Source organism: Phyllostomus hastatus, unplaced genomic scaffold (genome assembly GCF_019186645.2).
Source record: "Phyllostomus hastatus isolate PE091 unplaced genomic scaffold, TTU_PhHast_1.1 phas_scaffold_555, whole genome shotgun sequence".
NCBI classification, from domain to species: domain Eukaryota; kingdom Metazoa; phylum Chordata; class Mammalia; order Chiroptera; family Phyllostomidae; genus Phyllostomus; species Phyllostomus hastatus.
Window position 1 is genome coordinate 7321037 of NW_025334036.1, and position 13348 is coordinate 7334384.

Consider the following 13348-nt stretch of genomic DNA (forward strand, 5'->3'; position numbering starts at 1 on the left):
TGCCCTTGTTGGTGCATTGGAGCTAGTGTGCAGGTTTATACTCTCAGTAACTAAGAACATGGTGTTTTGATCGGCTGTGATATTACCCCTGCCTTGCTGTTCATTGCAAAGACTCCAGATGTGCACACTATATATAATTAACAATAGAAGATATATCTTTTCTCAATATGCCTTTGTCTCCCTTTATCATTTTGCCTTGTCTGTTTTCTTTTGCCAAAAAGCCCATGCTACAATTAATGTCTTTAGAATAAAACAGTGAGCGTAGTTTAGTTTAAGGGAATGCTGGGGGAAATTTTAGCTCGAAACATAAAGTTGGCTGTGGGGGTAGAGGGAAGAAAGACAGCACAGCGCTGACTTGGGAGAAAGGGGATCATTTGCAAGAAGAGTCTTCGCCAGCCCAACGACCAGGCTTCCGTTTACTGGTGAACCATGGCCAGCTGCCATTTGCAAAAGCAGATGTAAACCTGACCGTCTCTAAGGAAATGATTGGAGGCTGGCACTGTGTCAGGTACGGTGCCATCCAGGAAGTCCTGTCCTCAGACAAAAGCAAAATAATCGCTAATGAAATTAGAAAAAACATCAAACCTTGTACATGTTAGGAACCATTAAACAACTAAATGTCATCTTGGCTGCAGAATTGGAGCCAGCCAAGGTATAGACGCCTCCGCTGAGAATTCATTCAGCGTGATTAGAATTCACGAGACCTTCAGATATGACCCTTGATCAACAAGCTCTCTGTGGTGGAAGTTCTGAAGGCCATCTAGTTGTTGTGCATGAAAAAGGGCTGGCATTTGGTGAAAAGGGTACAGTGTGTGAGGAGTGGTCATAGGCAAGGAGCAGAGGAGGGGACAAAAGGCGGTTAGAGAAAGTCCTCTCTGAGGGGAGGTGGTGGACAGAGCCCAAGGCACTACCACCAAACACGCCTTATGTCACGAACCTCTTGCTAATCATCACCGTCCCCGGCCACAATTAGCACGGACTCCTTCGCCTAGAGAAACCCACGCCCCAATGCTGCAGTCCATAAATTAAGTTAGCAACCACAGGAAGATAATTTTCCAATAATAACTTTTCACAGTTTCCTGCAGCCTCAAAGCACAATCAACATGTCAAGTTCTGTTCTGCCGGGAGAGAGGAGAAACCTGTGAAAATGATTCGGAGGGGGGAGATAGATTTCTGCAGCTTCTTTTTAACAACAACAACAAAAAAAACCCAACTCCGGCCCTGCCCCTCCCACTGCTCCAGTTGGTCCAGAGCCCCCAAGCAGAGACTTGTTTGGGCTAATGAAGGTCTTTTCCCATCTGGGACGTGTGTTTCCCTAGAAGAGGCGGCTGTTAATCAGCGTAGTCCAAACACACCAATGAGCGCCACGGTTCCCGCGTGTGTTTCTGCCGCCCTGCTGCTGGGATTGTAATGGGATTTTCACAGCTGAAGAAGGCAGAGCCTTCTCTGACGATCCCCCCTGCCTTCCTTCAAGAAAAGGCATTTGTGAATGATTCCACATGACAACCACATGGGCATGGCTTGGGGTCTAGTAATTGTTTTCACACTAATTTTTACTTGCGAATGCACCCCCCCCCCACCCCGCCCCAGTCAGGCAAGTTTTAAAGACAGATGGCTAGGTAGACAGACAGACAGACAGATAAAGAGATCTCCCCATGTTTCTGTTTTTCAGGCATAAATAAATTTACCAAGAAGCTTCGAAATCCCTACGCCATCGACAATAATGAGCTATTAGACTTCCTCTCCAGGGTACCGTCTGATGTTCAAAAGGTACGTAATGAACGGTCACCACCAACAGGGGGCCCCAACACAGGAGCTTGGCCAGGCCCAGAGCCAGAGGAGCAGGAGGCTGTGCTCCTGTGAGTAATTGAGATAACGAATCAGAAAATCCTCAAAGAGGCCTGGCTTGCAGGGAGGTGGTGAGAAAACCTTTGTCCCAGGCATGAGATGATTGGGGAAAATTATCCTGAAAAAGAGCTACTTAAGAATGATCTGGAACTCCCACTGTGCGGCTCGAATGCAGTGGTGTTTGTCCCTTTTTCTGATTGCTTACCTCCCCCAAAGAGGATAAGATGGGGCCCAGTGAGTGGCAGAGTTTGAGGTGCACAACTGGGGGAGGCTGGCTTATTTTCCTGCTCTTCCGGATGGCAGGCGTTTTAGGGGAAGTAGGTGATAGGAGGATTATTCTCTTTATTCTTGTTTGCTCCGATTATCTCCTAGGCCTCCCTTCTATCTCTTTCCCTCTAAAGATTTAGGGATGCTTAGGGGAAAGCCCCCACTCACTCCAATTCACATAGAAGCAGAGACAGCGTGAAATAATTTGACATCAGTCACAAGTATTATTCACAGGTAATGGTCACTTAGTCCAGTGGCGTCGCGGTTCTGTGGCTACACAGAGATTAACCAAGGCAACAAACAATACCCGTAAAGTGACCCGGTCTGGGCCCCTGTGGATTAGGCTGCTGTAAACCTGGGGGGCAGGCAGCAATTTCTGTGATGGGAAATAGGGATCATCAAATCAATAGACAGGAGACTGTGGCATGAAATAGCATCATGGTGATCAAAGACACAGTTCTTTATTATCTGAGAGAATCCCAAATCAAATATCGATTTTTATCTTTGGGCCACTGTGACATAATCATTCCCTGGAAGCTCTGGGTGGATTTTGGGGACATGGGCCTGAAAGGCCCTAGAGGTTTTTTTTTCCCCCTTCATTCCAAATTCTAGAGATTAAAATAGACTCCATGATGCCATAGTCCTTTAATCTTCATTTCGATATAATTATCTATTAAAATGTACTCTATAAATATGATTTTATGAGTTAACATGTGCATTACATGATTGTAAAAGAATCACCTGGCTTTTGTTTGTTTTGCATGGAAGAGTGACAAGGGACCTTCCCCAGACACTCTGAGGACAGTGGGCTTTTTTTCATGTATCTGCTTTGGATCACATGTAGCTCACTTTAGGTGATGGGTCCTGAAGTCCTCGGGGAGCTTGGCACAAATGCTCAGCGCAGCGGGCACATGTGGTCTGCAATACAGTACTGTAAATAAAACCACACTGCCATCCGCCTATCAAAGCTCACACACCCGAGCAAGTAGGGTTGCAGCGTGCCCTCACTCGGGCGGCAGTGCGAGTTCATGCCGGCTTCGCTGGGGAATGCAAATAGCCATCAAGCCCGCCAAAGACTGTCTGTACACAATGCAGGCACTGGCCCTCAGAGCGGTCATCCAGGTGGAATTGGCAGGAATGCAGAGGAACCTAACAAAGAGCATTCCAGGAAGGTGTACGGCCTGCCAGTGAGATCCTCTGTGTGGAGAGCACTTTCTAATAACACAATAGACAGTCGGCCCCTGGGGACTCCCCAAGGGTTCACATTTGTCACAGATGTTTTAGCCATTCCATTGGAAATGAAGTTCATTTTTAAGAGCGATCTGTATAAGGCTGGGGCCAGTGTCCATTTCAACATTATTTTCCTCCCAGGCAAAATAAATGTATATAATTTGCAGAGCTATTTTCCCCCAGATTTTAGATATTTTTAAGTGAATAATTCCTAGTAAGTGGCTGTATCATATACTAAGAGAAACATTCCCAAGAGGCTGTTATTAGGTTTACTCACAGTGGAAAAAGGGCACACACTGAAGTGAAATCCTCCAGCAGCGCCCAGAGCAGGTAGACCCCCATGCATCTCATTAGAAAAATCTGCTTTTAATATTTGGGTTTCAAGAAATGATGCATGACTTCTCAAATCCTTCCTGTAATTAATCCCTCCATGTTCCTGTGTTTAGAAAATGATTCATTACCTTTGAACCTTCCTTCCTTTGCCTGGGTGTGTCCTTGGGGAGCCATTAACACACACTGCGGTGAGCTAGGGTTACCGAGCCGCCAGCGTCACGTCTGTTTGTTTTCACAGGTGCAGTACACGGAGCTGAGGCCCTGCAGCAGCCAGAGCCCCCTGCGCAAGAAGCGCAGCGCTCTCTAGGACGCGCACCGACTGTGGACACCAGCGCCTGATTCTGCGTTTCGGTGATTAGACCAATATTACCGTTCTTCCGGTGGTACCCGTGGTGTCATTTTGACATGCATGTTGTGTGGCGCCCTCTCTGGACCCTTCCCCCTCCTTCAAGTGCACGGATGCACACACGTAGATGGGCGCATGCACACGCGTGGGTGTCCTACTTGCACAGCAGGTCAACCAGGCGGAAGGAGACAAGCTGGAGACTGTGAAAGACTAAGGCCGCCATGGGCCTCAACACCCTCCTTGAGAACAGCCAGGAGACCACTTGGATTCCGAGAGTGACTTTGAACTTGTTTTCACACCTCTGGCAGAGTCTCATTCAGATTCACTTATTTTCACTCCCCACCCCAACACTCCTTGCAGACTCCTGTTCACGTGAGTCAGTTTTATTCCCTGAGCTAACAAGTCTTTGATAGACATCCTCTGCCCAAGTAAGTATCTTCTCAACAGGTTTTTAAATAATGGCCAGGAGTAGCCCACCTATTTGGGAATGGTTCAGCTGTGATTAGTGAAGACCTGTATGCAACATTTCAGTAAACTCCTCGGTGCTGGGAGAACAGCCTGCGCCCCGATCCGTTGCTGGCAATGGACGCCCCAAAGGGTGCACTCGTCGAAAAGCAAAGGGTTCCTGAAAGTTATTTGGTTGCCTTAAAGCACCATTCCTTCCAATTTTACTGTTTGCTTATTTCCAAAATGACATGTCAACATTAAAGCATCAGAAAGGGGGAGGGAACGAGCGAATGAACTCTGAGACTATTTAGAAAGGTCAAGACTATGACGCAAGGGACCAGTAAATGTGGGTGCTTACCCGATTGTCGTAAGCACTTCATTTGCTCACATTTTTTGAGCAGAAAGTAAAAATACTGTAGCAGTCCAAACTGATCCTAAATAAGCTACCCATAATAAAAATATATTTCAGAGTCTTTTTCTGAGGAAAGGACCACTTCCTCTGAGAGGGTCTGATTCCTGTAGGCCCCGCCATTTCACAGTAATGCTCCCCAAGTAAAAATTCCAATTTGGGGCACATATATATTATATATACACACACATAATATATGAAAATTTCTTTCTTTTCAAATGACACGTAAGTTGTAAAGACTGTATTTTGTTGACACATACTTTGTATGTGCATTTCTATATATATAATATATATATATATGTATTGTAAAGAAAAGTTGAGGTAAAAAGATCTGATTTAATAGTGAGTTTTACTATGTTTTTTTCTCCCCTCTCTGGGTTGTAATTTAATAATCTTCAAACAAAATGTTTATGAAAAATGCCAAAGATTCTAAACCTTATCGTCCCGTGTCTGTTTTTCTTCATATTATATCTTCCGGGGTTGCTCTCTGGCTGAGCCAGATTCCTGCATGATTTGATTTACTCCAAGTTAATGAAGTTGGCTGGAAAGAGTCTTGCAGAAATTATAAAAGCTCCAGTAAATCTCTTAGTTGTACATACAATAGATACCCAAGAACCTCTTTTGTTAAACCAGTTACTCAATCTTCTGTGTAAACAATGCCTCATTGTCTCACTCCCCAGCTATCTTCTAGTGTATCATAGTCTATCATTTTGTAAAGACCTAAGTCAGACGTTTTTAAACAGACATGTGAGATCTGATCAGTCATTTGAATGAAAACTTTCAGCAGCAAAACAACCCCTTATTTATTTAAAAGTGGAACCAATACTTCATTGTTGCTCTTTTTTTCTTCTGTAGAATTTCAAAATGAAATAATTCTCCTGACAAGAAGGCATCATTAGTTAGACTTATTTCCTTTGTAGCCCAACTGAAATCCTCAGCATTAACTCTGGGCCACAAACACCATTGGGATGCTGGAGCAGGGCCGAATCAACCCTTAATAAGCTGTATATGGAAAATGGGTATTAATTGATTCCGTACACACTTGGACATTAAAACTCAATGTCAGTTGTAAGTGAAATGTGAAGGTTTATGCATGTCATCAGAAACCCAAGATCTGGAATGCTTTAGATAAAATGTATGGATTGTGGATTCACGGTGTGATAAATAAATAAATTTTAGCAGGTGAGCTGAAGTTCAGCCAAGGCGTCCTCGTCCTCCTCTGAAACCTCACACACCCATCTCCCACCCTGCCTTGGATACCTTATAGGCATGTGAACCTCAGCAGGGCAGAAACTCAACATTCCCTCTCCTTCCATGTCTCCAGCATCCCTACCCTTATCGTCTGCTTCTAGCTCTGATTTTGCTTATTGGCACTGGAATCTTCTGGGCTGGGAGGCCCTGGGCATCCCCTTTTCTGTTCCTCACGCTTCTCTCCCCTCTTCCAATGCATAAAATTGAGTATATTCAATGCTGACGCAGCATCTTACTTATTTCTATCTTGTCCATTTCCTGTCGCCACCACCCTGGTTGAGGAGTCATGGCAATGGACTCAATGATTTTATCCCATGCTCATCCTCATTGAGACTATTCTATTCACTGGGAATACTTTCCTCTCTGTGTCTGTCTAAATGACATCTACCTTCCTTCAAAACTTTCACAAGTCTCCTGCCCATGTAGGCTCTCTTAGTTCCTTGGCTGGATGAGATTCCACCCTTCTCCTTTGCCTCCCCACACCTTATATATCTTTCCACCATCTGTCATATTCTGCCACAGCTCATAGTTACCAGAGGCCTTGACTTTGTCTGTCCTCCACTGGTCAGCCCATCCTATCTGGTATCTAATAGACAGTCTGTAAATATACATATTTAACTGACTAGGTCATAGAGGACTTTTCTTTCTCTCCCCTTTCATGTGTGACTCTCAGAACAGGGGGCTGAGCTGGCTAGATGAGCATGGTCCATCTAAGGAAATAATTTCTTGATGAAATGCAAAGCTTATATTGTGTGGTACTATTTATAAGCTCTGGCCATAATATTTGTGGGCTGTCGAACAAATTTTTTTTTCTTGTCATTTATCATCGATGGTCTCGCTGAACAAAACAGGCCCCATTCCCTTGATGGAGCCAGACATTACACAGATGCTTTGGAGCTGTGGCATGACAGTCTGAAGTTTTAGAAAGAAAATTCCGCCTGCAGATTGGTAGTTATGAATGTTCAGGGAAGAGTCCATTGTAGAATTCCTGATAAGGTGACAGGGGCCTGGACTTCCAAATAGTGGCACTAGAAGCAGAAAAAAATGGAAGTGAAATTGGGAGATGGTTAGGGGGTAAAGTGAGCAGGACCTAGCGGTGGCCTAAGTGGGGGTGAGGGAGAGGATAGGGTCAAAGGTGACTCTCAGCCTTCTCATCTCCAGGTCTAGAAAGATGGCGCTGCCCTTAGCTGAGGGAGAGAATTACAGGAGCCACCAGGGAGGAACTGCATGAGCCTAGTTTTCAAAGGTGTTGAATTTGCAGTGCCTGAGAAGCATCTAATGGGGATTTCAAAGAGGTAAACAGATGTATGTATCTGGAACACAGAATGAATGAATGCACAGCACTTGAGAGAGACACATTTAAGGGCCAACATTCATAGAAAAGAATTGAAGTTACATGCTGGAAGAGTTTTGAACTCAACACTCAAAGACACATGGATAAAGAGGAGTCACCTAAGAGTATAAATAGAACTAGGATGAGAGGGTGAAAAGCAGGCAGCATGTGCTTTCATAGAATGTAACGATAGTGTTTCAAGGCAACAGATGTGATCCATAGTGCTAGATTTCACTGACATCACATAAGCTGAGGACAGCATAATGACCTTAATTTCATGACATGGCAATTTGGGGGACCTTGTCAACAAGTCATTTTAGTGGAGTGGTAGGAATGGAAAACGGATTTGGATTAAGAAGTGATTGGGCGTAGGAAAATGGAGACTCGGAATGAAGGTAACTCTTGAGAAGTTCCACTGGAAGGAGAGGGGAGAAGCAGGGCAGTGACAGGAACGAAAGAAGGTCTATGCCATCCACCTTCTTAGAGTCGCTCCATGGGATGGTCTTAGTAAGGAAAAAAATTAGATGTATCATAAACTTGGTGTACACCTAGGAGCTGCAGAAATTCCTCATGAACATGAGATAGAACTCATCATATTTGTTACTTAAAACCATCCTCTGTCAAAACCCACCTCTCCTTTACATAGTATTAATCTAACTTTTATGGCAGCAAAATGGTCAAAAAATCGAAATAGGATATCCTCTGAAAATATTATGAATAGTCAATTGATAATTGAATGAAAATTGAAGGGTGACTTCTAAAGAATGGCTTAAAGCTTGTTACCTCTTTATATATAAGTTTCTTTTTATAAAGCCTGCCTTCTTATTCTGGCATTTTAATATAGTGATTTACATGGGGAAAATGGATAGTCAAGCATAAGAATAGTTAACATTTTATAACACTCATCAAATGGCAGGAACTTTCTAAATGTTGTAGATGTAATTTAATAAATTAATAATAAAAATATGAAATTGAAAAAAACACCAATATTCTGCAAACTCTGAAAAAAGCTAACACTTTTCTACACATTTTATGAGGCCCATATAATCCTCATCTCAAAACCTAGCTAGGTGATACAAGAATGGAAAATTACTTACCAAACTTCTTTATGAATATAGATGTAAAATTATGAAAGATATATAAGTCTCTGCACTGAAAAAATAATGAGAGGAAGGAGATAAATAAATGAAGGGATTCATGCATTAGAATATTCAATGTATTAAGATGTCAATAGATTGAATGTAAGCCCAATAAAAATTATAAGGCAATTTTTGCAGAAATGAACCAGCAGATTCTAAAATGTGTACGGAATTACAAGAGTTCAAGAAGAGCTAAAGCAGTCTTACAGATGACTAACACTAGCAGATACCAGGATATATTATAAAACTATTGTAACTAAGAAAATGTGGTATTAGACAAGAAGTACAAAAGAGCAGAAGCAGACCCACACATATTTGGCGTAACCTCTGACCTATGTCAAAGGTAACTTATTTGCAGTGTATAGGGAAGAGACCTTTTTGGAAAATGATGCTGGGTGATTTTAGTATCCATGAGGAAAAATTAAATTGACCTGTTCTTTATACCACTCACAAAAATGAGTTCGACATAAATTTGCAGACCCAAAAGTGGAAGGCAAAATAAAAATTTCAGAAAATGACATAGGAAAATGTATCCACACATATGTGTGAAACAAAGATTTCTAGGCTGGAGACAAGACACCAGTCATGCAGGGAAAGTATTGATAAATTGGAGATTATTAAAAGTAATCTTTTCTCAAAAATATTAAGTGGAAGGGTAAGCCACAAAATAGGAAAAGATATGTAATCTCTCTATATAATCTCACAAAATATTGTTACCTAGAATACATAAAATGTTTCTACAGTGAAAACGCAGTAGAAAAATGACCAAAAGACTTGAATAGGCACTTTACAAAAGAGCTTATCCAAATGGTCAGTAAGTATATAAAAAAGGTGCTCAACATCATTAGTTATCAGCTAAGTGCAAGTTGAACCCCCAAAACAACACTCCTGCACATAGTCTGAATGGCTAAAATAGAAAAGTCAGTAGCAAGTGCTGTCAAAGATATGGGAAAAATAATTCTCATGCCTCCTGGTGGGTGGAAGTGTATGTTGGTATGACAACTTTGCAACACTTGCAGTATCTAATTAATGATGCTGGGTGATTTTAGTATCCATGAGGAAAAATTAAATTGACCTGTTCTTTATACCACTCACAAAAATGAGTTCGACATAAATTTGCAGACCCAAAAGTGGAAGGCAAAATAAAAATTTCAGAAAATGACAGACCAAAAGGCAACCATCTGCATACCTTCTAAGCCTTCCCAGCCTGTTACTCTTAGGTGTATAAGCAACAGATAATGTGCCCATGTTCAATAAAAGATATGTCCCAGAATGCTAATAGCAGCACTGCTGGTATTATTCCAAACTGGGAACAGTGTATATTCATCAATATCTGAGTTGATCAATAAGTTGTGACTTGGTGATGGAATACCACACGGAAATGAAATGAAAAAACTAATGTTATACGCAACCACATGGATAGATTTCACAATGTTAAGCCCATGAACTAAGACACAAGCACAGAAAAATTCAATGTGTGATCTCATTTATGTAAAATTGAAAAGCAGGCAAAATGTAATCTACGGTGTCAGAAGTCAGGAGGCTGGGGGCTTAGACTGAGATCATGAATGGGCTCCTGGGATGATGTTAATGTTCTGGTGGTTTGGTTCGGGCTGTGGTTAACATGAACTTGTCTGCTTTGCGAAATTCATTGAGCTGTAATCTTAGGACTTGTGTAATTTTCTGCATGTTTACTACAGAAAAAAAAAAAAAAGAAAACCTATGAAGCATGACAGCTTTATCCCTAATTTAGAATAAAAGAAACTGAGGCCAGTCACTGTTAAGTATTTTAAACATGAAAAATGAGAACTGAGTCAAATAAACATTTTAAATGGTGTCAGAGCGAGGAGTCGTTTTCAATAATAAACCCGAAAGAGATGGTTTCTCTATAATCTTATGGCATGTGAAACTCAGGTTTATGTTAGCACAGATCCATCATCAGTTTTTAAATAGCTTTGTTATCAGGGGAACTCAAAATGACTTCCCCTAACTGATCACCTATGATAGCATTAAAAAGGCTTATACTCCGTCTAAACAGGTGAAGAACAGGAGAAGAAAGGCACTTAAAACAGGAAGACGAATGGCTTTTTAGAAGGGGAGGAAGAGACACAGGGCACATGGGAACACAAACGACTTCTAGGGAAAACAGATCAGTCCTTCGGAGACTAGAGGTGGGATGGTTGTGTGGCCGTCTCCCTTTCCGTGCCGAGTCTTCTCATCCTCTCAGGTGCTGGGAGTCAGTCTTCCCAGGCTGCTCTTCGGGAGGGGATTTAAAACAACTGAGTTCCTTTGGGAGGCTCTGCTTTTATTCAGCTAAAGAAGTTCAGAGGGGAAAAAATATCCTTTATCTGTTGATTCTTAATGCTTGCAGCTCAAAATAATTTTACGCCACAGTGGCATATTCTGGACTCCCTCGCCCCTCGATATGCGTATGTGTATCGATATATACACACATATTCCTAAATTTTTGTGAAATTACATCTGCCTCTAAAAACTGTTCCATAGACTCCAATTAAAGGCCAAAGAACCTGTGTTTTCAGGCAAAACATTCAGAGTGTATCTCTTGCTGCATTTGAAACCTCAGGGCAAAGAGTACGTTTTTACGGAGCCCCATGTCAGCAGTCTGCTCTGCCAGAATTCAGCTCATTTATGATTTCATCCAGCTTTTCTCTGGGAAATATTTTATTAGGCCAGTCTTTCTTAGCTGAGAAAATCCTGAGATTTCCATTTGTTTTCCGCCCCTTTAATTCATTATGGTAATACATACAAGCCTCTCTTCTGCGTGTGTTTTCATTATTAGATGAAAACAAGTGGTTGGAAAAGTAAAAACACATGAGCCCATGTAACTGCAGAACAAATGGCCGCATGACTGATTTAGTATGCACCCGCCGGATTATGATCTGGTAGTGGAATTGTGATCTACGCAGTGGTAGATGCTTGTCTTGAATTTGTTTGGATTTGTGTATGTGTACCCCCTAAAGGCCTGCACAAGCTGAAATGATCCAGCCAAAAAAATAGTAATAATAATAATAATAGGGACAAGTGGAACCTTCCTTGCACAGTAAATGAAGACAGCAGATTGATTCCAACCCCCCACTCCCCACCCATTGAAGCATGAATTGCCTACATTTTATGTGCACTGCATGTTGGGCTGAGCCCAGAAGGAAGCGGGAGGTTGATGAGAATCTGATTAACAATTGGGAGACAGGGTCTCTGACTTGGAGAAAGAGTCAGGCGGGAAGGAACAGGGCACAGGTTCTCCAGTGGTGTGGTCATAATTCTGTGCAGAGCTGAGCTTACTAGCGGGAAGAAACACAGGCCACGTGTTGTCTTAAACTCTGGAAGTGCTGCACTTGACTGTTTATTGTCACCCTCAGGTGCAGAAACTTTTGCTCCACGGAATTTAGAAGTGCTACCTAGCCTATGAGTCTGTCTAGGGGAAAAGCCCCTCATGATATAAGAATAACATTATTGTCTGTACCATAGATAATAGATAATTTCATTTAAACATTACCTGAAAAATTTGTGCTGTGTATTCTCTTTTCCAAATCATTAATAAAGATGCTACACCAAGACAGCACATGACCTTGATTCCTTCCACCAACTAACCAGACACCTCTCTTTAACTAGATCTAGTAGTTTTAATCATTATCACTGCCTTAAAAAATACAAGTGTTTTTCAACCTACCAGTCTGTTTTTTTTTTTCCGGCAAATTAAAGTTGGATCTTTGTGAGGCCCCACTGAATCTTCTACTACTTATTTTATTTAAATAGCAAACAGATTTTAGGGTGATTGCCAGAAAACCACCCTCCACTCTCCATTTTCAAGTGCAAGCTTCATAATTTGTAGCAGTATATTTGCTTGGAAGACAGTGGGGTCCAGAGACAATCATACCAATAGGTACCATTTATTGATGGGCATTTATATTCAAGGCACTTTGAAATCATAGTTTTAGTCCATTACAAAGATATTTTGCATAATTAACAGGATCTGTCTGGGCTGCAGGTTTTGACCTGTGCTCTAATCCTTGATTTTACACAAACCACTTAAAAAGAGTCATGATTGGGGGGCCTGGGGGTGGGGGTGCATACTCTAGGGTCTCAGCAATTTTAGAACCATTGACTTTTCAATGATGAGGCTTGCTCCTGACAGTCCTTTCCCTTGCTTCTTGTAAATGGGTAGTTGGTCAAGCTGCCTATTTCTACTGAGTATTCATGTTAGCTGCTCCTGTCAAAGTTTTCCAAATGAATAGTGTCTCATTTGCTTTAATAATTAATGCCCCCTTTTCTCCTAACCTGAGTTTTTAGCCTAGATTTTGATTATTTATAGTCCTTGGGGAGGAGACACGAATGCAATTTACAGGTGATCCTAAAACTTCCCATTATGTTTTGAACTCAGGAGTTTCAAACTTCTCTCCCAATGTCCTGCTAATTTTTAACATTTATACTTTATTTGATCTTTTTTTTTTACCTACTTTCCCTCTTTTATAGTGGTCCATTCTCTAATTCAGGGGCAACAAAAATTTTACGTGTCCTAAAATAGGCCTCATTCACAAGGGAGAAAACTCAGAGGACCGATTGAGCCCCAATTTGGACCATGCTGAAATAAAAGCCAGTTCTGCTTTTTTTTTCCATCTGCTGTTCATTAGCATTTGATTGTTACTGGCATGGAGTTGGGTGAGCTTCATGACCTAGAGCCAGAAAGACAGAGGTTCAAGTTCAAGGTTTGGTACTATGGCACTAAA

At 41.8% G+C, this 13348-nt stretch overlaps 1 protein-coding gene across 5 annotated transcripts in view; it reads left to right on the plus strand.

The window, feature by feature from the left end:
- Positions 1–6077, plus strand: part of MCTP2 (multiple C2 and transmembrane domain containing 2) — a 138860-nt gene extending 132783 nt beyond the window's left edge. For all 5 annotated transcript variants that reach the window (XM_045824916.1, XM_045824918.1, XM_045824919.1 and 2 more), the window contains 2 exons: positions 1673–1770; positions 3917–6077. In XM_045824916.1, the coding sequence (XP_045680872.1) occupies positions 1673–1770; positions 3917–3985 (167 nt within the window). In that variant the 3' untranslated portion in view covers positions 3986–6077. The remainder of the gene's footprint in view (positions 1–1672; positions 1771–3916) is intronic.
- The last annotated feature ends 7271 nt before the right edge of the window (positions 6078–13348 follow it).